The 23,262-nt window shown below is 59.1% G+C and overlaps 3 protein-coding genes and 1 long non-coding RNA gene across 5 annotated transcripts; 2 read left to right on the top strand and 2 right to left on the bottom strand.

The window, feature by feature from the left end:
• The first annotated feature begins 6 nt into the window (after positions 1–6).
• Positions 7–5,361, top strand: SH3BP5L (SH3 binding domain protein 5 like). The gene is made up of 7 exons (XM_087730042.1): positions 7–47; positions 1,379–1,848; positions 1,973–2,035; positions 3,070–3,198; positions 3,293–3,454; positions 3,578–3,751; positions 3,969–5,361. The coding sequence occupies exons 2-7, from the start codon at positions 1,633–1,635 to the stop codon at positions 4,380–4,382; spliced, it is 1,158 nt and encodes a 385-aa protein (XP_087586168.1). The 5' UTR covers positions 7–47; positions 1,379–1,632; the 3' UTR covers positions 4,383–5,361.
• Positions 5,362–7,660: 2,299 nt separating this feature from the next.
• LOC104014487 (uncharacterized) lies at positions 7,661–9,818 on the bottom strand. 2 transcript variants are annotated; one of them, XM_087730033.1, is made up of 2 exons: positions 9,694–9,818; positions 7,661–8,940 (listed from the first exon to the last, which is right to left on the bottom strand). In XM_087730033.1, the coding sequence occupies exons 1-2, from the start codon at positions 9,725–9,727 to the stop codon at positions 7,742–7,744; spliced, it is 1,233 nt and encodes a 410-aa protein (XP_087586159.1). In that variant the 5' UTR covers positions 9,728–9,818; the 3' UTR covers positions 7,661–7,741. The 2 variants fall into 2 exon arrangements, with proteins under 2 accessions (XP_087586159.1, XP_087586158.1); XM_087730032.1 differs by having other exon boundaries at positions 7,661–8,943; positions 9,694–9,737.
• Positions 9,819–11,138: 1,320 nt separating this feature from the next.
• LOC148052550 (uncharacterized) lies at positions 11,139–19,701 on the top strand. The gene is made up of 3 exons (XR_015698525.1): positions 11,139–11,276; positions 11,834–19,430; positions 19,597–19,701. It is a non-coding gene; the product is annotated as an uncharacterized LOC148052550 (long non-coding RNA).
• Positions 19,610–22,468, bottom strand: LOC148052549 (uncharacterized). Its single transcript, XM_087729857.1, has 3 exons — positions 22,366–22,468; positions 22,031–22,105; positions 19,610–21,829 (listed from the first exon to the last, which is right to left on the bottom strand). Exons 1-3 carry the CDS (start codon positions 22,397–22,399, stop codon positions 19,638–19,640), a joined length of 2,301 nt encoding a protein of 766 aa, XP_087585983.1. The 5' UTR covers positions 22,400–22,468; the 3' UTR covers positions 19,610–19,637.
• Between the last annotated feature and the right edge of the window lie 794 nt (positions 22,469–23,262).

Genomic DNA, 23,262 nt, shown 5'->3' with positions numbered 1-23,262 from the left:
GCGGGGGGGGGTGGGGGGGACGTGGAGCCGCTGTGGCGGAGCGGGAGGTAAACACAGGCCGCGGCCCCGCCTTGGGGGGGGCGAAGGGGGGGACAGGGGTGGGGGGAGCTTTGGGGGGGGGGGGGGGGGGTCAAGGCGGGGGGTGGGGGCTTTGGGGGGGTGTTGGAGCCGGGGGGGGGCCGGGGGGAGGGAGACGTAGGGGGGATACGGGGGGGACAGTGCGGTGGGGGGGCAGTGGAGGGATATAGGGGTTATTGGAGGGGTGGGGGGCATTATAGGGATGGGGGGGCATTGGGGGGGGCATTGGAGGGGTGGGGGGCATTGGGGGGGCACTGGAGGGATGGGGGGCATTGGTTGCATGTAGGGGGCATTGGGGGAATATGGGGGGCATTGGGGGGCAACTGGAGGGAAGTGGGGGCCATTGGTTGGATGTAGGGGGCATTGGAGGGGTGGGGGGGCATTGGGGACATATGGGGGGGCATTATAGGCCGGTGGGGGGGCATTGGGGGAATATGGGGGGGCATTGGGGGGCCACTGGAGGGATGTGGGGGGCATTGGTTGGATGTAGGGGGCATTGGAGGGGTGGGGGGGGCATTATAGGGCATGTGGGGGGCATTGGGGGGGGCATTGGGGGTGCTATGAGGGCAGTGCAGTGGTGGGGGACATTTGGGGGGGCCATTGGAGGGATGGGGGGCATTGGTTGGATGTAGGGGGCATTGGAGGGGTGGGGGGGCATTGGGGGGGGCATTGGGGGGATACGGGGGGCTGCGCGGTGGTGGGGGGCATTGGGGGGGCACTGGGGGGATACGGGGGGCTGCGCGGTGGTGGGGGGCATTGGGGGGGCACTGGGGGGATACGGGGGCTGCGCGGTGGTGGGGGGCATTGGGGGGCACTGGGGGGATACGGGGGGCTGCGCGGTGGTGGGGGGCATTTGGGGGGGCACTGGGGGGATACGGGGGGCTGCGCGGTGGTGGGGGGCATTGGGGGGGCACTGGGGGGATACGGGGGGCTGCGCGGTGGTGGGGGGCATTGGGGGGCACTGGGGGGATACGGGGGGCTGCGCGGTGGTGGGGGGCGTTGGGGGGGCACTGGGGGGATACGGGGGGCTGCGCGGTGGTGGGGGGCGTTGGGGGGGCACTGGGGGGATACGGGGGGCTGCGCGGTGGTGGGGGGCATTGGGGGGGCACTGGGGGGATACGGGGGGCTGCGCGGTGGTGGGGGGCGTTGGGGGGCACTGGGGGGATACGGGGGGCTGCGCGGTGGTGGGATGTGGGGGGAAATAAGGTTTTTGGGGTGCAGTGCATTGGAGGGGGCACTGGAGGGGAGTAGCGGGAGGGAATGGGGGGGGGGGGCTGACCTTTTCCCGGTTGTTTTCCAGCCCCCCCATCCTGTTTCGGCCGATCCGGATCCCAAGTCATCGTCCCCGAGGGGGGGGGGGGGGGTCTCTGCTGGGGGGGGGGGCCTGCCCCCGCCCCCTCCACCCCCCCCAAATTCGGCTCACCCCCAAAATGAAATAGGGCCCCTTGCTCCGCGCGGGGTGGGCTGGCGCTGAATGGCCCCCCCGCCAAGATGCTGGCCCCCCCCTGAAACGAAGCGGACCCCGACGTCGCCCGGATTGGGGGGGACCCCGCCATGGGGGACGCGGAGGAGAGGCTGGCTTGGGGGACAAACGGAGGGGACGGACGTCGGACACCTCCCGGGCAGCTGGGGGTCTCCCCGGGGGCGGATGAGGAGGAGGCGGGGGCGGCCGGTTCGGGGGGGACGTGTGACGGCGAGGACCCCGGGACACCCCCAAAAGTGGTAGGAGAGGAGGAGGAGGAGGAGGAAGAGCTGGACCCCCGGATACAGGTGAGGGGTGGGTGTGGGTAGGGTCTTTTTCCCAGTTCCCCCCATTTTTTTTGGGGGGGGTGCAGTGGGTTTTGGGGTTGCGTTTCCCTTCCCTCACCCCGCCTTTGGCTTCTCGCTTCCCCAGGAGGAGCTGGAGCATCTCAACCAGGCCAACGAGGAGATCAACCGGGTGGAGCTCCAGCTGGATGTGAGCTGCTCCCAGTCCCTAACTGGTCCCCCAGTCCTTAACTGGTTCCCCAGTACTCGTCCCTCAGTCCTTAGCCAGTCCCCCAGTCCTTGTTCCCCAGACCATAACTGGATCCATTAGCCCTTAACTGGTCCCTCAGTCCTTGTTCCTAGTGCTTAACTGGTCCCCCAGTACTTGTCCCCTAGCCTTTAACCAGTCCCCCAGTCCTTAGCCAGTCCCCCAGTCCTTCTTCCTCAGTCCTTAACTGGTTCCCCCAGCCCCTAACTGGTCCCCCAGTCCTTGTTCCCAGCCCTTAACTGGGTCCCCCAGCCCCTAACTGGTCCCCCAGTGCTTGTTGCCAGTCCTTAATCAGTCCCCCAGTCCTTGTTCCCAGCCCTTAACTGGGTCCCCCAGCCCTTAACTGGTCCCCCAGTCCTTGTTCCCAGTCCCTAACCAGTCCCCCAGTCCTTAACCGGTCCCCCAGTCCTTGTTCCCCAGCCCTTAACTGGGTTCCCCATCCCCTAACTGGTCCCCCAGTCCTTGTTCCCAGCCCTTAACTGGGTCCCCCAGCCCCTAACTGGTCCCCCAGTGCTTGTTGCCAGTCCTTAATCAGTCCCCCAGTCCTTGTTCCCAGCCCTTAACTGGGTCCCCCAGCCCTTAACTGGTCCCCCAGTCCTTGTTCCCAGTCCTTAACTGGGTCCCCCAGCCCTTAACTGGTCCCCCACTCCTTGTTCCCAGTCCCTAACCAGTCCCCCAGTCCCTAACCAGTCCCCCAGTCCTTGTTCCCAGTCCCTAACCAGTCCCCCAACCCCTAACTGGTCCCCCAGTCCTTGTTCCCAGCCCTTAACTGGTCCCCGAGTCCTTGTTCCCACTCCTTATCTGGTCTCCCCCCTCCTTAACCGCTCCCCCCCACTCCTTAACTGGTCCCTGCTGGTTTTGGGCTCGGTGGGACGACACCCGCTGCCGAGGGCTCTCCCTGGGTGCGATGAGGGACAGGAGGACGATGAGGGACAGGAGGACGCGGGGATGAGACGTTCTTTGCTCCTCCCCCCCAGGAAGCCCGCACCGCCTATCGCCGCATCCTTTCCGAATCGGCGAGGAAGCTCAACGCCCAAGGCTCCCAGTTGGGCAACTGCATCGAGAAAGCTCGACCCTACTACGAAGCCCGACGCCTCGCCAAGGAGGTACCGACAGCACCCAGGGGTGCAAAAAAACGGGTGGGGGGGGTCTTCTTCTCCCTTTCCCGGCGTCGTAACCCTGTCCCCGCTCGCCGCGCAGGCTCAGCAGGAGACGCAGAAGGCGGCGTTGCGGTACGAGCGAGCCGTCAGCATGCACAATGCCGCTCGCGAGATGGTTTTCGTGGCGGAGCAAGGGGTCATGGCCGACAAGAACCGCTTGGATCCCACCTGGCAGGAGATGCTCAACCACGCTACTTGCAAAGTACGGGGAGGTTCTTCAGCCCCAGGAGGGGTGTGATGGGGCCTGGGAGGAGGCAGCTGGAGGCTGGGGGTGATGGGGATCGGGGGGGACCCCGCTTCTGAAGGGGTTTTGGGGTGTCCTCAGGTCAACGAGGCGGAGGAAGAGCGGCTGCGGAGCGAGCGGGAGCACCAGCGCGTGACCCAGTTGTGCCAGCAAGCCGAGGCCAAGGTCCAAGCCCTCCAGAAGTCCCTCAAGCGCGTCATCGTTAAGAGCAAGCCTTATTTCGAGCTTAAAGCCCAGTTCAACCAGATCCTCGAGGTACTGGGTGGGGGGCAGACACGGCTCCGCTGGTGGTGGGGCCCCTCGGGCTGGTGAGGGGCACGGGGATCCCAGTTTGGGGAGGATCCTGCTGCTTTCTGCCAGCTTTCGGGAGGAGAGAAGGAGGCTGGGGGGGGTCTGCCCCGCGTTTTGGGAAGGGACGTTGGGACACCGAGGTGGCCGTGGTGGCCGACCGCCATCTCCCATTCTCCTGCAGGAGCACAAGGCCAAGGTGACGGCGCTGGAGCGGTTGGTGTCACAAGCCAAAACGCGTTATTCGGTGGCCCTGCGTAACCTGGAGCAGATCAGCGAACAGATCCACGCTCGCCGTCTCCAACGCCTCATTGTCCGTCGAGCTTCGCCGGTGGGGGCCGAAGCCAGTCCCCAACACGCCGGTACCGAGGTGGGGGTGACAGGAGGGACACATTTGGGGGCCGAGTGCCCCCCAGCCGACACGCTTTCGGTGCTCAGCCTTCAAACCATCGCCTCCGACCTGCAGAAGTTCGACTCGGTCGAACATTTATTGGGTTTGTCGGACGCTACCAGCCTCAACAGCGACGAGCTGGAGGAACGGGAGCAACGCCGGGGTGGGCAGGGGCACTTCAAACATCACCGAAGCATCAGCCTTTAGCCCCACCCTGAGCCCCGCCCCCGTAGCGTCTCCTCGCCCTGGGGAACCCCGAAAAAACGGAGCGGGGTCGGTGGGTGCTGCCGTTATCTCCTGCCGAGGCTGCGCGGGGGGAGGACAGAGCTGATGGGGCGACGCTTGGAAGCCCCTTGTTGGCAACGGTGACACCATCGGGGGCCAAAATTTGGGGGGTTGTTGGGGTTCACCCCTCCAAATTGGGTGGATGAAGTGGGGGAGGACGGCGGGAGCCGTGTCCTGCGGGACCGCGCGTGCCCCGCGTTGGGATGCTGAGTTAAGCTGCCCCGTTGGGTGTTGGCGGCGAGCGGCTGGGTGGGCGAAGCTGCTAACGAAGCTGCTCAGTCGCGGCCCCTCCTCGGCGCAGGAGCTCGGGGGGGGGGGGCTGTCCCCCTGCCCCTCCCCCATCCTTTCACCCCAGCCCCCCCCAAATTTCAGCCGTTTTTTTGGGGGTCTTTTCCAGCAAAAGGCGAGGCAGAAGCCGAATTGCACTAACGAGGGGGGGGGGGACGACCCCGCAGCCGTTTTGGGGTACGGGGTCGGGGGGGGGGGGCCTGCGGCCGTGCCGGGGCTGTGATGAGAACCACGCTGGTTCGAGGCAGCCCCGGAGGCGGTTGGCGTGTTATTTTTCCGGCGAGTAAAATTTATTCCCCCCCCCCCGCCTCGCCAACGGTGGTTTTATTTCCTCGGTTGTACCCCGGGTACCCCCCCAAAAATAAAAACCACCCCCAAAAACCCCACCACGATGCTATTCCGGCATCTGGGGGAGCGGCTCGAAGCCTGGAGGTTGCGGGAACGGCTTTGGGAACCGGGATCGTTGCAACCCTCCGGCGGCGATTTTCCTTCCCGAGCTTTTAAAAATCCATCCCGGGGACGGGGTGAAATCCCCGAAGCTTGAAAAACCAAGCCAATAGCCCCAAATATTATTAACAGAAATAAATATCGCTATTATTAGTAATTATATTAATATTCACGCTCTAAATTTTCCTTATTAACGCCTGAAAAAATGACACCTGGGTTTTAAATATCTCCGTTCCCTTTTTAATTCCCCACAGGTTGATTTTAAGCAGTTTCATTTGCCCGTTTACTCGATTTTTTTTTATTATTTTTTATTTTTTTTTAAAGAATATGGATTTCCTTCGGGCTGGGGTTGGGTTTTGGGGTAACATCGGGCTTTTTTGGGGGTGTAAGGTGCGTTTTACGCGGCGTTTCCCAGCCGGCTCGGAGGGAAAAGAAGAAATTTGGGGGGAAAGAGGGGAAAATGAAGGGGTTCAAGGCCTGGATTTTGCGTGGGGAGGGGGGGGGCTCGGGGCACTGGGACCCCCCCAGATTTGGGGGTTCCTGGGGTTTGTGGCTGGGGAGGAAGCTGGTGGCACCCCAAGGATTTGGGGGTCCCATCTCTGGCCCCCCACCCCAAAATAGGGTGGGAGAGGGTGCCCGTCACCCCAAGGATTGGGGGGTCCCACTGCTGGCACCCCAAGGATTTGGGGGTCCCATCTGTGGCCCCCCCACCCCAAAATAGGGTGGGAGAGGGTGCCCGTCACCCCAAGGATTGGGGGGTCCCACTGCTGGCACCCCAAGGATTTGGGGGTCCCATCTCTGGCCCCCCACCCCAAAATAGGGTGGGAGAGGGTGCCCATCACCCCAAGGATTTGGGGGTCCCACTGCTGGCACCCCAAGGATTTGGGGGTCCCATCTGTGGCCCCCCCACCCCAAAATAGGGTGGGAGAGGGTGCCCATCACCCCAAGGATTGGGGGGTCCCACTGCTGGCACCCCAAGGATTTGGGGGTCCCATCTCTGGCCCCCCACCCCAAAATAGGGTGGGAGAGGGGGCCCATCACCCCAAGGATTTGGGGGTCCCATCTCTGGCCCCCCACCCCAAAATAGGGTGGGAGAGGGTGCCCATCACCCCAAGGATTGGGGGGTCCCACTGCTGGCACTCCAAGGGATTTGGGGGTCCCATCTCTGGCCCCCCACCCCAAAATAGGGTGGGGTAGGGTGCCCGTCACCCCAAGGATTGGGGGGTCCCACTGCTGGCACCCCAAGGGATTTGGGGGTCCCATCTCTGGCCCCCCACCCCAAAATAGGGTGGGAGAGGGGGCCCATCACCCCAAGGATTTGGGGGTCCCATCTGTGGCCCCCCCACCCCAAAATAGGGTGGGAGAGGGTGCCCATCACCCCAAGGATTTGGGGGTCCCATCTGTGGCCCCCCCACCCCAAAATAGAGTGGGGTAGGGTGCCCGTCACCCCAAGGATTTGGGGGTCCCACTGCTGACACCCCAAGGGATTTGGGGGTCCCATCTCTGTGTCCCCCCCCAAAAGAGGGGTGGGGTGGCTGCGGGTGCCTGCTCACAGCACCCCAAAGGATTTGGGGGTCCCGCTGCTGGCCCCGCACCCCAAAACACATCATGGGAGAGCATCCAGGAGGACGCCACCGAGCCGACCCCGTCCCGAAGTCACAAATATATTTGCTCCCTCCAGCCATGAACGTTTTTTGGGGTCACCCCTCCTTTTTTTGGGGTCACCCCTCCTTTTTTTTGGGGCCACCCCTCCTTTTTTTGGGGCCACTCCTTTTTTGGGGGCCAATCCTCCTTTTTTGGGGGTCACCCCCTCCTTTTTTTTGGGGGTCACTTCTTTTTTGGGGCCAATCCTCCTTTTTTGGGGGGTCACTCCTCTTTTTTGGGGGGTCACCCCCTCCTTTTTTTGGGGGGGCTCACTCCTTTTGGGGGCTCACCCCTCCTTTTTTTGGGGCCACTCCTTTTTTGGGGGCCAATCCTCCTTTTTTGGGGGTCACCCCCTCCTTTTTGGGGTCAACCCTTCCTTTTTCGGGGTCACCCCTCCTTTTTCGGGGTCAATCCTCCTTTTTTGAGGGTCACCCCCTCATTTTTGGGGGTCAACCCCTCCTTTTTTGGGGTCACCCCTCCTTTTTTGAGGGTCACCCCTTCCTTTTTTGGGGTCAACCCCTCCTTTTTTGGGGTCACCCCTCCTTTTTTGAGGGTCACCCCCTCATTTTTTGGGGTCACCCCTCCTTTTTTGACAGTCAATCCTCCTTTTTGGGGGTCAATCGTCGTTTTTTGAGGGTTATCCCTTCCTTTTTTGGGGTCACCCCTCCTTTTTTGACAGTCAATCCTCCTTTTTTGGGGTCACCCCCTCATTTTTTGGGGTCACCCCTCCTTTTTTGACAGTCAATCCTCCTTTTTTGGGGTCACCCCTCCTTTTTTGGGGTCAATCCTCCTTTTTTGAGGGCCACCCCTTCCTTTTCTGACTATCCCCCTTTTTTTTTGGGGGGGGGGTCCCCCTTTTTTTTGGGGGGGGGGTCCCCCTTTTTCCCCCACGGCGGCGATCCTCAAGAGCACCTCCGGCGCGATTCCTCCTCCTCCGCTTCTTTTTCCGACCTCCATCCCAAATCCTCCCCCTCCCCGGCCGATTCATGGAGCCGCCGATGCTTAACCAAACTGGAACGGCCGCTGAACCTCTTCCCGCAGACGGAACAGGGATACGGCTTCTCTCCCGTATGGATCCGACGATGCCGATGGAGGTTGGAGCTTTGAACGAAGCGTTTCCCGCAAGCCGGACACTCGTAGGGTCGTTCTCCCGTATGGAGCCGTTGATGGATCACGAGGACGGAACGAGCGCGGAATCCTTTCCCGCATTCCCCGCATTTATAGGGTTTTTCTCCCGTGTGTAATCCTTGATGCCGTACCAAGCTGGAGCTGACCCGAAAGCGTTTTCCGCACTCGGAACACGTATAGGGAGTTTCGCCGGCGTGGGATCGCCTATGGATAAGGAGATCCGAGCTTTGGACAAAGCTTTTCCCACATTCCGGACACTTGTAGGGTTTTTCCCCCGTATGCCGACCTTGATGTCGGATGAGATGGGATCGTTCGTTAAAGGATTTCCCGCAAAATGAGCAGGAAAAGGGTTTTTCTCCGGTGTGGGTTCGACGATGCTGGATAAGATCCGAGCTTTGCCCGAAACTTTTCCCGCATTCGGGACATCTATAAGGTTTTTCTCCGGTGTGGATCCGTTGATGACGGAAAAGATTAGACCGAGCGCTGAAACATTTCCCACATTCGGAACAAATATAGGGAATATCATCCGGACGGCTCCGGGAATGCAGGATACGCTCAACCTTCAAGCTTTTTCCATATGGAATTTCCATCCCGTGTAGGCGTTGATGACGGAGGAGGTTGGATCGACGGCTGAAGCATTTCTGGCATTCGGGACAACGATGGGGTTTTTCACCCGTATGGGTTTTTTGATGGGAATTCAGGTGGGAATTCCAGGTAAAAGTTTTCCCGCATTTCGGACAGGGATAAGGACGTTCTCCGGAGTGGATGCGTTGGTGGCGGAGGAGGTAGGCGCTGTGGTTGAAGCTCTTCCCGCATTCGGTGCATAAAAATCTCCTCTTATCCCTCGGGATTGGGTCCTCCGGGATGTCAAATCCCTTTTCAGGGAGAAGGGGATGAGCTGAATCCGTTCCCGAGGGATTTTCCTGATGGTTTGGTGTGGTTGTGCTCGTCCCAGCGCTGGCTGGTCCTTCGCCTGCTGGGAAAGGCGGGATGAGGACAGGGAGGGACGGGAGGGATTTGGGAAGGCAACGAGGGATGCGGGATTTGGGATGAGGGCAGGGAGGGATGGATGGAAGGGATTTGGGGAGGGATGGGAGGATTCGGGAAGGAATGGGAGGATTTGGGAAGGTGGGGAGGGATGGGAGGGATTTGGGATGAGGACAGGGAGGAATGGGAGGGATTTGGGGAGGGATTTGGGGAGGAATGGGAGGATTTGGGGAGGAATGGGAGGATTTGGGAAGGAATGAGAGGATTTGGGAAGGCAAAGAGGGATGGGAGGGATTTGGGATGAGGGCAGGGAGGGATGGGAGGGATTTGGGGAGGGATGGGAGGATTTGGGAAGGCAGTGAGGGATGCGGGATTTGGGATGAGGGCAGGGAGGGATGGGAGGGATTTGGGGAGGGATGGGAGGATTTGGAGAGGCAGGGAGGGATGGGGAGGATTTGGGGAGGGATGGGGAGGATTTGGGAAGGCAATGAGGGATGCGGGATTTGGGAAGGTGGGGGGGGATGGGGGATTTGGGAAGCAGCAAGGGATGGGGAGGATTTGGGAAGGTGAGGATGAGGGGATTTGGGGAGGGATGGTGGGATTTGGGGAGGCGGGGAGGAATGGGGAGGATCTGGGGAGACGGGGAGGGATGGAGGGATTTTGGGATGAGGGCAGAGCGGGATGGAGGGGCTTTGGGAAGGTGGAGAGGGATGGGGAAATTTGGGATGGACCTGCTCACCCGGCGAGGCCGATGCCTCGTGGTTCTCCTGCATGGCCGGCGAAACCCCGGCCTCCTCCAGCCCCCAAAGCAGCGAACGCCTCCGTCGGTCCCTGCGATCCCAAAATCCCAGAGGGATCCAGGGATGGGCAGGAGGATGCGAGGTCCCTCGGGGGATCCCTGTTCAGGCCCTGGAGGGATAAATGCAGTTGTGTCAGGTGGGTGTGATGGTTAAAAGGGTAAAGCATCCTCCTGGAAGGGCTCGGGAGCCGTTTCCCCGGTTCCGAAAGCGATCTGGGAGAGGAACGGGAGGGAAATGGGATGCTGAAGCCCCCGGGAGGGAAACGCTGAGGCTGGACGGGCTCTAGATGGGGTCCAGAGCTGGGATGGTGCCTGGTACTGGGGGGCCGGGGCAGCGCTGGGACGGAGCTGAGCATCCCTGGGGCTGAGCAGGGCATTCCCGGGACCCGGCAGGGCAGCTCCAGGGCTGGGAAAAGCATCCCTGGGACCGGGAAAAGCATCCCTGGGACCGAACTGAGCATCCCAGGACCGGGAAAAGCATCCCTGGGACCAAACCAAGCATCCCAGGACCGGGAAAAGCATCCCTGGGACTGAACCGAGCATCCCAGGACCAGGAAAAGCATCATTGGGACTGGGAAAAGCATTCTCAGGACTAAGCTGGGCATCCCCAGGACCAAGTGGCGTAGCTCTGGGACTGGGAAAAACATCCCTGGGACGGGGAAAAGCGTCCCCAGGACAGAGCCAAGGATCCTTGGTGCCCAGCTGGGCATCCCCAGGACCGGGTGGAGCATCCTGAGGACCGGACAAAGTGTCCTGGTACCCAGCGGAGCATCACCGGGACCGAGCCGAGCAGCTCCGGGACCGGGCAGGGCATCCCTAGGACCGGGAAAAGCATCCCTAGGACCGGGCAGGGCATCCCTAGGACCGGGAAAAGCATCTCCAGGACCGGGAAAAGCATCCCTAGGACTGGGAAAAGCATCCCTAGGACTGGACAGGGCATCCCTAGGACTGGGAAAAGCATCTCCAGGACCAGGTAAGAGCATCCCTGGCCTGAAACCAAGCATCCCCAGGACTGGACAGGGCATCTCCAGGACCGGGAAAAGCATCCCTAGGACCGGGAAAAGCATCTCCAGGACTGGGAAAAGCATCCCTAGGACCGGGAAAAGCATCTCTGGGAGCGGGTAAGAGCATCCCTGGCCCGAACCCGAGCATCCCCGGTACCCAGCGGGGCATCTCCAGGACCGGGCAGAGCATCCCTAGGACCGGGCAAAGCATCCCTAGGACCGGGAAAAGCATCTCCGGGAGCGGGAAAAGCATGTCCAGGACCGGGAAAAGCATCCCTAGGACCGGCAAAAGCATCCCTAGGGACCAGGTAAGAGCATCCCTGGCCCGAACCCGAGCATCCTCGGTACCCAGCGGGGCATCCCTAGGACCGGGAAAAGCATCTCCAGGACCGGGAAAAGCATCCCTAGGACCGGGCAGAGCATCCCTAGGACCGGGAAAAGCATCTCCAGGACCGGGAAAAGCATCCCTAGGACCGGGCAGAGCATTCCTAGGACCGGGAAAAGCATCTCTAGGACCGGGTAAGAGCATCCCCGGCCCGAACCCGAGCATCCCCGGTACCCGCCGGAGCATCCCCGGGCCCCAGTGGGGCATCCCCGGGCCCGGGCGGAGCCTCCCCGGGGCCGCCCCCGTCCTTCCCCCGGTACCTGCGGGCTCCGACCTCCCCCTCCGCTTCCTCCGGCTTGGGGCAGCCCTTTCCTGTGTCCTTCCACACCGAGCCGGCCTGCAACAGGCTCCGGGAACCGGGAGAGTCACCGGGAAAAGGGGGGATCCAGGCATCCGGCTGCCTCCCCCCAGCATCCCCGGGGCGCTGGAGCGGGGAGCCGGTGGTGGCGCTGGGGGTCTCCCAGTTTTTCCATGGAAATAGCCATTTTCCTGCGGGAATTAGGGCAGATGATTTGGGGAGATCGTTAAAAAATAAGAGCAAAACGTGTGTGTGGGGGGGTGAAGGTGGTCCCCAAAGTCTGGGGTCCCCCCCCACCCCAAGAAGAAACCCCCGAGCTCCACCAAATCCTAGAAAAAAGTGGGAAATGATGAAGCTCCTTTTTATTTTTCCCCTTTTCCCTTTGAAATCCAGACACAAATCAGAACAAACCCATGAAACTTTGCTTAAACCTTAAAAAATGAGCTTATTTTTTGGGTGCCGTCCTCCTACGAGGACTTGGATGCGATGATCCTTATGGGTCCCTTCCAACTTGAGATATTCCATGATGGAAGAAGGTTGGAAGAGGCTTCCCGGAGCTGGTCCACTCTTGGAGATACTCAAGGACATGGAGATGGGTCTAGAAGACCTTGCTTGGAGCTCGATGGTTGGTGTGGTCATCTCCAGGTCTTGGATCCAAACCTCCATCCATTGGGAATGCGACGAGGCTCGGTGGGACGCTTTGGGATCCCGCATCGGCATGTCCATCCTTGCAGGTGATGGGACCGTGGATGGTGAAGAGGATGGAGGTGGTGAGAGGATGGAGATGCCTTGAAGAGGTCCCAGGATGGGACAATGTGGAGCTGGGAAATGGGTGGAGAAGGGGACGAAGGGTGGTGGGATGTGGGACCGCGGACGGACAGGTCCCACGGCAGGAGATGCCGATGTCTGCGGGGATCAGTTGGACACAGAAGGTCCCAAGTGGGGGGGAATCTCGTCACAGCTCCTTGTTGGGAGGGTTTGGTGGAGCCAAAACCTTGGTTGAGTTGAAACCTTGATGGAGCCCAAATCACCTTGATGGAGCCCAAGCCTTTGATGGAGCCCAATCACCTTGATGGAGCCCGAGCTTTTGATGGAGCCCAATCACCTTGATGGAGCCCAAGCCTTTGATGGAGCCAAATCACCTTTGATGGAGCCCAAATCACCTTGATGGAGCCCGAGCCTTCGATGGAGCCCGAGCCTTCAATGGAGTCCAAACCTTCGGTGGAGCCAAATCACCTTTGATGGAGCCCAAGCCTTTGATGGAGCCCAAGCCTTTGATGGAGCCAAATCACCTTTGATGGAGCCCAAGCCTTTGATGGAGCCAAATCACCTTGATGGAGCCCAAGCCTTTGATGGAGCCAAATCACCTTGATGGAGCCCAAGCCTTTGATGGAGCCAAATCACCTTGATGGAGCCAAATCACCTTTGATGGAGCAAAATCACCTTTGATGGAGCCCAAGCCTTTGATGGAGATCAAGGCTTTGATGGAGCCAAATCACCTTGATGGAGCCCAAACCTTTGATGGAGCCAAATCACCTTGATGGAGCCCAATCACCTTGATGGAGCCCAAGCCTTTGATGGAGCCAAACTCTTCTCCGTGATGCTGGATGTGACGGGGAGGGAGGAGATGCTTCAGGAGCAGCGGGGATGTCCCGTTGATACGGATGTTGGCTTGTTTGAAGAGTCTGTAGCTTATATCTGCCTTTCTAGAGCTGAAAGGACCAAAGGGACCAGCTCATCTTGGTGTCACGTGGAGAAACCCAAGACAGGAGCAACGTCTGCAGCTGCTCCCGGGCAAGACGCTTTCCCCCTCGGCACGGCTTTTCCTCGCCGGCTATTTTAGGCGTTCGGCGGAGCGGTCGGGTTTGTCCTTCAGGGAGCAAACCACGCGAAACCTTCGGGTGCGGGAGGACGTTGCGGGCAAATCTTTGGCATGCCAGGCATGCCTTCGCGGCTCTCGCTCCCGCGGAGGACGCAGGACACGGCCGCTTTATCATTTTACCATTCTCTACGGCCGTTTTCTTGCCGGGTTTTTAAGCTTGTCTGCTTGTACCCGTCAGATTTTTTTGTCTTGGAAAAAAATAAGGCTTTTTTTCATATATTGACTATTCATTCAAAGAAGAATCGCCTCCTTTTGCTCACCGAAGATCTCCTTTCATGCTCCGCTATGGAGGAAGCATCTTGTGGTTTGATCTTGCTCCTCCAGACCCCTTTTCATCCTCTTTTTTTCCTAGATTAAGCCTTCAGATTTCTTCAATTTTGTTCCATTTTTATAATTATCCCGTAGCACGGCCACCACAATCACCTTGTATTTCCAGCATTAAAAAAAAAATTCCTACGTCTTCTTTTTATGCATTTTTTAAGACATTTACTCATTAAAACCTTTCCCAAATAAAAGTAGGAATATACACATATTCTACGCAGACCCCTTCCCCCCCCCAACCCCGGCAGCGATTTAATTAAGACAAGGGAAATTTAATATCGATCTAAAAATAAAGACCCCACCCTGTTCCCCTCCTGGCACCGTTCCCCCCGCAGATGTTTCCTCAGCACCTTCTGCTCCAGCAGAGCCAAGTTCAGGAGGGCTCGGGGTCCCTGGGTTGGACCCCAAAATGGGGTTGTGCCCCAAAATGGGGTTGTGCCCAGGGGTCTCTGCCCCATGGCAGAGCTGTGGGGTGGGGACGGGGCTGGCACCGGCTCCTTGTCCCCAGGGTGGGCATGGGGAGCAGCGTGCCCTGGGGTGGGGGGCTTGCACTTGATTTGGGGTGCTCAGCCGTCCCCCAAGCCGTGGGGTGGGGGGCTGCTCTTCCTCCTCATGAAGTCCTCCAGGGTACCGGCGTTGCTTGCGTCTGCCCAGGGAGCTGCCTGGGAAGTGGTCAAGACCCTTTGAGATGTGCTGAACCCCTTTGGAGACACGCTGAGCCTGTGCTGAACCCCTTCAAGATGTGCTGAACCCCTTCAAGACGTGCTGAGCCTCTTTGAGATGTGTTGGACCCCTTTGGAGACAACCTGAACCCCTTGGAGATGTGCTGAACCCCTTCAAGACGTGCTGAGCCTCTTTGAGATGTGTTGGACCCCTTTGGAGACAACCTGAACCCCTTAGAGATGTGCTGAACCCCTTGGAGGTGTGCTGAACCCCTTCAAGATGTGCTGAGCCTCTTTGAGATGTGTTGGACCCCTTTGAGATGTGTTGAACCCATTAAAGACGTGCTGAACCCCTTTGGGGACATCCTGAAACCCTTCAAGATATGCTGAACCCCTTTGAAGATTTCCTGAACCCCTTGGAGATGTGCTGAACCCCTTCAAGACGTGCTGAGCTCCTTCGAGACATGCTGAACCCTTTTGGAGGTGTCCCGAAGCCCTTGGAGATGGGCTTGAACCCCTTTGGAGGCATCCTGAACCCCTTCGAGGTGAGCTGAACCCCTTGGAGATGTGTCTAATGCCTTCAATGCTGAGCTCCTTGAAGTCATCCTGAACCCCTTAGGAGACGTCCTGAACCCCTTAGGAGATGTGCTGAACCCCTTGGAGATGTGCTGAACCCCGTTGGAGACAACCTGAACCCCTTAGGAGATGTCCTGAACCCCTTCGAGATGTACCGAACCCCGTTGGAGACAACCTGAACCCCTTGGAGATGTGCTGAACCCCTTGGAGATGTGCTGAACCCCGTTGGAGACAACCTGAACCCCTTGGAGATGTCCTGAACCCCTTAGGAGATGTCCTGAACCCCTTGGAGATGTCCTGAACCCCTTCGAGATGTACTGAACCCCGTTGGAGACAACCTGAACCCCTTGGAGATGTGCTTCAGAGCCACCCCAAAAACCATTTTGGAGGCTGAGGGCACAAATGGTCATTAACAACCGTGCCCGTCACCACTTGGGACCCCCACCAGCCCCTGCCCGCGGTCCAGGGGCTCTATTTAAGCCCAGCCTTGAGGATTTTGGTCCTTCTGCAGGATTTCTTGGAGGAGCATCCATGCGTGGCCATGCTGATCCACCCCATGGGCTGCCATCCTGGCTTGCCCCTCGCTCTGGCACCATGGCTGGTGGTGCCCCTTGGAGTCTCGTGGGGGGGGGTTAATTTAATTTTTTCTCCTTGGGGTTCACCAGCAGATGTTTGGAGCAGCGCTAGGGACCCAACCCTCTCCTGTGGTCCAAGTGGAGTGGCCTTTTGGGGTTAAAAAGGTGGTTTTGGTGCCACCATGCTCTTGGCTGTCCAAGTGACCACGACCAAAGGGTTCAGCTGGTGAAGGCTCAACGCTTCCCTCCATCCTGATACGTTTTTACTGGATTTATGGGAATCTTGCACTGGGAAAAAAAAAAAAAAAATGCACATTTTTAACTGCAGGATGAGTTGCAACGGAGCTTCAAATTGGAGCGACCCAACTGGAAACTCAACCAAAGGGAAAAGTGGGGGGAAAATCCGTGGAAAATTGGATCTTGACGCGGTTTGAAGCCTTCCAAAGCAAACGGAAGAGGAACGACCACTTTTCAGCCCACCGAGGGAAAGGACCGCGGCACTGCCAGGGTAGCTAGGCTCTAATTTATTACTACTCATGGAAAGAAAGTGACTCCAAAAAAGAAAGGAAAAAAAAAAGATGAAGACGCGAGCCGCGGTGACGAGGCAGTCCCCGAAAGCGGACACGGAGGGGGACCGTTGACAAGCAGCACAGCGACACGTCCACGCCGGTTTTGGAAGCACGGACAACACCAGAAAATATATAAATTTCACTTAAATCGCAGTTCGGTGTGGGGTTTTTTTCCTCCCCCCCTTCCCCCCCCCCCCCAAATCCCCTCGCTGAAGCCCTTCCTGCTCTTTTCGGAGTGGCTTTTGTCCCTCGTGGCTCCATTTGGGACCCTCCGCCCCATGGCATGGCCACCGTGTCCTCCTACAAAGATTTCAATGATTTGAACCCCGGGGGAGGTTCTTGACTTCATCCCCGTCCCTCCTCTTCCCCGCTTTCCGTATGCAAAGTCCTGGGCTCTGCGGGATGATGGGAAGGGGGTTTCCTCATGTGTCGTCCCCCGCCAATGACCCCATCCACAGAGCCCGGCGTTGTAGAGTTGACCAAGTCACCAAGCCGTATCATCTCACCGTGCCCTCCATTTTGGGTTAATTGGGCCCAAATCGGCCGGCGAGCCCCAAGGCAGGGCGGCGGCTGAGCGCATAATTAGCAGGCTCATTAACGCCCAATTAGCGCAAGGGCGGGGTGAGCACCATCGCCCGCGCTCATGAACGCGTAATTCATGCCTTGCCGAGGTGATTTGGAGGTAGGCTTCAAAAGCCATCCCCCCACAGCGGCTCCCGTTGACCGGCGGCCAAAATTGAGGCAAGAACGGGAGATTTTGGGGCTCCTTCCAAGAAGTTTTGTCCCCCCCCAAAATGGGGCTGGTGCTGCCTGCGCGGCAGCTCCTTGGGGGGGCGTGGGGATCCGAAGGCAGCGGGGGGTGTCCGGAGGGTCCCCAAGGCAGAATGAACATCCTCGGTGTCGTCCTGGTTGCGTCAGCGGTGACAACGTGGTTGCGCCATCCGTGACATCGTGGCCGCGCCATCCGTGACATCGTGGTTGTGCCATCGGTGACGTCCCAGTTGTGCCAGCAGTGACATCCCCATTGTGCCAGCGATGACACCCTGGTTGTGCCATCCTGGTTGTGCCTTCGGTGATATCATGGTTGTGCCAGCGATGACATCATGGGTGTGGCATTGATAACATCCCAGTTCAGCCATCGGTGACATCATGGTTGTGCCATTGATAACATCCCAGTTGAGCCATCGGTGACATCATGGTTGTGCCAGCAATGACATCATGGTTGTGCCATTGATAACATCCCAGTTGAGCCATCGGTGACATCATGGTTATGCCAGCAATGACATCATGGTTGTGCCATTGATAACATCCCAGTTGAGCCATCGGTGACATCATGGTTATGCCAGCAATGACGTCATGGTTGTGCCATTGATAACATCCCAGTTGAGCCATCGGTGACATCATGGTTCTGCCAGCAGTGATGTCCTGGTTCTCCATTGGTGACATCACGGCTGTGGCATCGGTGACATCGCGGTTGCGCCATCGGTGACACCCGGTTGCAGCGGGGTTGGCCGGGGGGGCCAGGCAGGTCCCCAAAACACGTCACAGGGAGCCAGGGACAAGCCTCAGGGGCTGTTGAATCGGGCAAGGGGACGGTGCAGCTCCGCATCCCGCATCCCGCGGCCGCATCCCGCATCCCGCATCCCGCTGCGCCCATCGCGCCTCCAGCAAACGCCCGGAGCCAATTCCAGCCACTCCGGCCATTTTTGTTTGTTTGTTTGTTTGTTTTTTAATTCTTAGTTTTTTCCGTATCCAATGATCCGGCAGCAATTCCCGGCGTTACCGCATCCGACGCCGGCTCGGCTCCCGCTTCCCACGGCGCTGCCTGCGATCGCTGCCTGGCGCAGGCTCCGGTACTTCCTTACGATGGTGGGGTTTATCTTTTTCTCTATTTTTTATCACCGATTTTTTTCTATTCCGTACATCCTTTGCTTTCTTTTCCTCCTTTTTCATTTTCTGTGATTTTTTTTCCCAGATTTTGATATTTTTTTCCTCTTTTTTTTCCGCACCTACAGTACTACCGGTTCCTCTTGCCGATATTTTAAACTTATTTTTTTTTAATAAACACGACGAATCCTTCCCATAGCGCCTCCGCACCTCTTGAATGATTTTCTTTTCAGTTAAAACCTTCCCGATTCCAGAGATTTCAGCAATTCCCTACTTTTCCAAGTCTTATTTCAGCTTTTTATCCTCTTTCGGGGAAAAAAAAAAAGTCATTCTCAGCCTTAATTCTTTTTCTTCTGTATTTCTTTCCATGCTTTGATATTTTGCATGTAACCCTTTCTGTTTCTTTTAGTGTTTTTTTAAAATTTTTTAAAAATGTTCTTCGTTTATTTTCCCCCCGAGAAGCGTTCGCTCCCCCGTAACGGGGAGAAATCGGGAAATGGGAGAAATCGGGATTTTAGGCAGCGAAAAAAGCACCGCCACTGCCTTTTCCCGACAGTACCGATCCCGCTCCGAGGGACGGAGCAAAAGCCAACATAAAAATTCAGGAAAATCAGTAATAATAATAAAAAAAAAAACCCACCACCACAAACGCATGAAAGTTTTTGCAAAGTCCGCGTGGAAAAGGAAAAAAAAAAAACCAAAACCAAACCCCAAAAGATTCTGGTAAGTGCCTGAAAAATGACGTCACAAAATCGCGTGGTTTTGCCCCAAAGTCTTTTCTTTCCGAAAGGAAAACAAAATAATAAAAAAATAAAAGAAGAATCCCCCCCCCCGCCCCGACCGGCTCCGTTTCGGAGGAATGATGTGGGATAAGAGGAGCTCAGGGAGACGCCGCAGGAGACGGGGACGTGGGAATATCCCCGAGTCCCGCGTGGCAGCTCCCGGGCGGGCAGAGGGTGATGCGGCGGCGTGGGAAAATCCCCGTTTCTGCCGGTTTTTTCTCCCACAATGCTCCAAGGTGGGAGCAGAGGGTGGTACCCGGATGGGGGTGATGACGTGGACCTTCATCCAATGGGGAGCAGAGGGGTAAGGTGGGAAGATGCGCTGGGGGGGGCACCGATGGGAGATGCTGGGATGAGCGATGGGGTGGGAAGTGGGGGGACTGGGATGGGGGTTGGGGTCCCAGTGCGGAGCTGGGGGGATGCCGAGGGGGGAGCACCCGGTGTCGGCAATGAGCTCGTTAATTAGCCACCAAGGCTGAACAGCTCCGGGTGGGAACAAGCCCTGCGACGCTGGGGCTTTGAGGTCAACCCAGGTTGGGTGTTGGGCGAGCGGCTGGGGAGGTAGGGGGAAGGATGGAGCCGGGGCCACGGCCAGGGATGGAGGAGCTCCCTCATCCCCAATTAGCGAGATCAGTAATTAGCCACAAAGGCCCAACGGCTCCAGGTGGGAACAAGTCCCCCAACACCAGGTCTTTGAGGTCAACCCAGGTTGGGGGTTGGGCGAGCGGCTGGGGAGGTCGGGAGGAGGATGGAGCCACACAACGAAGAGGACTTCCCCATCCTCCAATCAGAGACATCAGCAATGAGCTGCCGAGGCGGCACGGCTCCGGGCAGGAACAAGCCCCCCACCAATGGGCCGTTGAGGCCAACTCCGGCTGGGGGTTGGGCGAGCGGCTGGGGAGGTCGGGAGGAGGACGGAGCCACGGCCAGGGCCGGGCACCGCTCAGTTGATCAGGGAGGAGGTCTGCGCCCCCGAGGCGGGGGCCGAGGGGAAGGAGGGGTGGGGGAAGGCGCGGGCGGGGAAGGAGAGGGCCCACGGCAGGTCCAGGGCGGGGCTGGAGAGGGACGGGATGGGCAGGGGCGAGGGGGAGGCAGGGAAGGAGGGCAGCGAGGGGATGGGGGCCGCCGAGCCGCCCAACGGCGGGGAGAAGGCCGCACCGGAGAAGGCGCCGGAGGGCGGCAGGGGGCTGCCAACGGCGGCGGCGGCGGCGGCGGCGCTGCCTTTGCCCTTGTCCCCGGCGTGGGTGCGTTGGTGGCGGTTGAGGTGGGAGCTGCGGCTGAAGCACTTGCCGCACTCGGGACACTTGTAGGGCTTCTCGCCAGTGTGGACGCGCTGGTGGATGGTGAGCTCGGAGCGTTGGATGAAGCTCTTGCCGCACTCGGAGCATTGGTAGGGTTTCTCGCCGAGGTGGATGCGTTGGTGCTTGATGAGGTTGGAGGAGACGCTGAAGCATTTACCGCAGACGTTGCACTTGTAGGGTTTCTCCCCGGTGTGCATCCGGCGGTGCTTGGTGAGGTCCGACTTCTGGATGAAACCCTTCCCGCAATCGGGACACTTGTAGGGCTTCTCGCCAAGGTGGGTCCGTTGATGTTTGATGAGGTTGGAGCGGACGCTGAAGCTCTTCCCGCAGTCCCCGCACTTGTAGGGTTTTTCTCCCGTATGCATCCGGCGATGCTTCACCAATGCCGAATTTTGCCCGAAGCTCTTCCCGCATTCGGGGCAGGTATAGGGTTTCTCCCCCGTCTGCGTCCCCTGGTGCTTGACGTTCTCCGCCCGGTAAGTGAAGCTCTTCCCACATTCGCTGCACTTATGGGTCCTCTCCGGCGCCGGTCGGGCACGGGTTCCCCAAAGAAAGCTCTTCCCGCAATCGGTGCACTTACAGGGTCGTTCACCGGTGCCGGTCAACAGCCGCCGGCGCTTGTTGGAGGCCAAGAAGCTCTTACCGCAATCGGTGCATTGGCAGGGTTGCTCGGCGCCGGCGTGGACGCGTTGGTGCCTCTCCAAGTGGGAACTTTGGGAGAAGCTCTTCCCACAATCCCCGCAACGGTAGGGTTTCTCTCCCATATGGATACGCCGATGCCGGTCAAGATGGGAGCTCCAGGCAAAGCTCTTACCGCAGTCACCGCATTGGTAGGGTTTGCCGGCAGCGTGGCTCCGTTGATGCTGCAGCAACGCGGCGTTCAAGCCGAAACCCTTCCCGCACTCCCCGCACTTGTAGGGCTTCTCACCGGCATGAGCGCGCCGGTGCTTGGCCAACGCCGCGCTCTTGGTGAAGCCCTTCCCGCATTCACCGCACTGCAAGGGCTTCTCGGGGGTTTTGGAGCCTTCGGCACCGCGAGGAGTTGGGCAGCGACCGCAATCGGCGCAACGGCAAGCGGGCTCGCCGGCGACGGCGTGGGTACGGCGATGCCGGTCGAGGTGGGAGCTCCAACTGAAGCTCTTACCGCATTCAGGGCAGGCGTAGGGCTTTTCGCCGGTGTGGATCCGGCGATGCCGCTCCAGATGCGAATTCCAGTTGAAACCCTTCCCGCAATCCCCACATTTGTAGGGTTTTTCCTCCAGGTGTAATTTTTGGTGCTTCACCAAACTGGCGCTGGCCGGGAAACTCTTCCCGCAGACGCCGCACTGGCAAGGCGCCGCGCCGGCGCCGGCACCGGCGTGCACCCGTTGATGTTGGATGAACGCCGAACCAACGCTGAAGGTCTTGCCGCAATCGGGACACTTGTAGGGTTTATCGCCGGCGTGCCGGCGTTGATGGGTGATGAGGGTTGAGCTGAGCCGAAAACATTTTCCGCATTCGGGGCATTTATGGGGTCGTTCCGTCCCTCGCCGGCGTTTGTTGAAGGCTGAACCGAAAGCCAAAGCTTTGCCGCAGTCGTGGCAGCGGCCGTGGCTGAGCAAGCTCCGCGGGGGGAATTTCTTGAAGCCTCGGTGGCCCGATTTACCCTGTCGCTTGCCCGATGGCTTTCTGGGCTGGTTCTCTGGTTTTTGGGGGCTGTCACCGGGCTTTGTCCCCTCTCCGCCGGCGGGGCTGGTCCCCTTGGGCTTCCCCGCCGGCGTCCCCTCGGCGTCCACCTTCTCCAGCTCGCCCGGTGGTGGGTCTTCCTCTTCGTTCTCGCTCAACAGCCCATCATCTACAGGGAAAAATGGAGGTGAGGATCCGGCCCCGCCGCCGAAAACCCACCGGTTGGCTGCCCGCATCCCTCCCGGCACCGCGGCGGCCGTATCCGGCTGCTTTCCCATCTCCTGCACCCATCACCCCATGGTTTTGGGGCTTCCAAAACATGCTCCTAGGTCCTCACCGGCACCAACCGGCACCGTGATCGCTGACTTACCGGATACCAACCCCCTCCTCCGGTGCGATTCGGCGAAGGCGGTGATCCGCGGCCAACTGATGGCGATTTCCTCGGCTGGGGGAGACAGTTGGATACCGGTTATAGCTCTTTTCACCCCAAAAATGACACCACGATGGCGACGGCCAAGGGCGAGGGAAGCCATAAAGCCGTGGTTGGCAATGGGGTCCCGGTTGAACCCCGCCCCCCCCCCCCCCCCCCCCGGGCTCTTTTTAAGCTCAATCCTGGCGATTTTGGTGGTTTTACTCTGAACGCAGCCGCTGATGACGGTAATTAATGTCGTTTTATTCTTGAATAAATGAAGGGAAGAGCCTCACCCAGGGAGATGACGCTCTCGTAGCTCTCCTGCATCTCGTCCCGGTGCTCCAGGCTCGCCCCGGCGCCGGCGCGGTTCGGGGAGGGGGGGGGGTGTCACCGGGCCCTGCGATGCAAACGGCGGTATTGGGGTCCATGGGGGGGACGGGACACCCCCCCAAATTGGGTGTGTGTCCCCCCCCCCCAGCTCCTGCTGGATGTAGGGACCGCCCTGGGGGTGTCACGGCTGGGTGGTGATGGGGGCTGGGGGATGACCCCCGGCCCCCCCCCCCAAGGGTGTTTTGGGGTGCTTCTACGCTGCGGGAAGGGACCTCCCCCCCCCCAAGATGCCCCCCCCGAAAGGTTGGGGTGACCCCAGGGAGCGGCGATGGGGGGGTTAAATGTGGCCGAGGGGAAGGCGAGGGGTGGAAATGAAAGGGGGGGCACGGAAATGTAATGGGGGGGCACGGAAATATAATGGGGGGCACAGGGATATAATGGGGGGCACAGGAATGTAATGGGGGGTCACAGAGATATAACGGGGGGCACAGGAATATAATGGGGGGCACAGGGATATAATGGGGGCACAGGAATGTAATGGGGGGTACAGGACTATAATGGGGGGCACAGGAATGTAATGGGGGGCACAGGGATATAACGGGGGGTACAGGAATATAATGGGGGGTACAGGAATATAATGGGGGGTACAGGGATATAATGGGGGGCACAGGGATATAATGGGGGGCACAGGAATGTAATGGGGGGTACAGGACTATAATGGGGGGCACAAGGATATAATGGGGGGCATGGAAATATAATGGGGGGCACAGGGATATAATGGGGGGGCACAGGAATATAATGGGGGGCACAGGAATGTAATGGGGGGCACAGGGATATAACGGGGGGCACAGGGATATGAT

This window comes from Nipponia nippon, unplaced genomic scaffold, assembly GCF_047370975.1.
Source record: "Nipponia nippon isolate SJK-2023a ecotype South Korea unplaced genomic scaffold, ASM4737097v1 scaffold_47, whole genome shotgun sequence".
NCBI lineage: Eukaryota > Metazoa > Chordata > Aves > Pelecaniformes > Threskiornithidae > Nipponia > Nipponia nippon.
Note: the sequence above shows the minus strand (reverse complement) of the source record. Positions and strands in the feature narration are given on the sequence as shown.

What these genes read in the sequence shown, in the direction of transcription:
- SH3BP5L (XM_087730042.1), top strand. Translation starts at nt 1,633, where the DNA reads ATGGGGGACGCGGAGGAGAGGCTGGCTTGGGGGACAAACGGAGGGGAC. An exon ending in GGGTGGAGCTCCAGCTGGAT is followed by an intron (nt 2,036 to 3,069) that starts GTGAGCTGCTCC and finishes CCTCCCCCCCAG; the next exon opens with GAAGCCCGCACCGCCTATCG. An exon ending in CCCGACGCCTCGCCAAGGAG is followed by an intron (nt 3,199 to 3,292) that starts GTACCGACAGCA and finishes CTCGCCGCGCAG; the next exon opens with GCTCAGCAGGAGACGCAGAA.
- LOC104014487 (XM_087730032.1), bottom strand. Translation starts at nt 9,727, where the DNA reads ATGCAGGAGAACCACGAGGCATCGGCCTCGCCGG. An exon ending in CGAGGCATCGGCCTCGCCGG is followed by an intron (nt 8,944 to 9,693) that starts GTGAGCAGGTCC and finishes CGCCTTTCCCAG; the next exon opens with CAGGCGAAGGACCAGCCAGC.
- LOC148052549 (XM_087729857.1), bottom strand. Translation starts at nt 22,399, where the DNA reads ATGCAGGAGAGCTACGAGAGCGTCATCTCCCTGG. An exon ending in CGAGAGCGTCATCTCCCTGG is followed by an intron (nt 22,106 to 22,365) that starts GTGAGGCTCTTC and finishes TGTCTCCCCCAG; the next exon opens with CCGAGGAAATCGCCATCAGT. An exon ending in GAGGAGGGGGTTGGTATCCG is followed by an intron (nt 21,830 to 22,030) that starts GTAAGTCAGCGA and finishes TTTTCCCTGTAG; the next exon opens with ATGATGGGCTGTTGAGCGAG.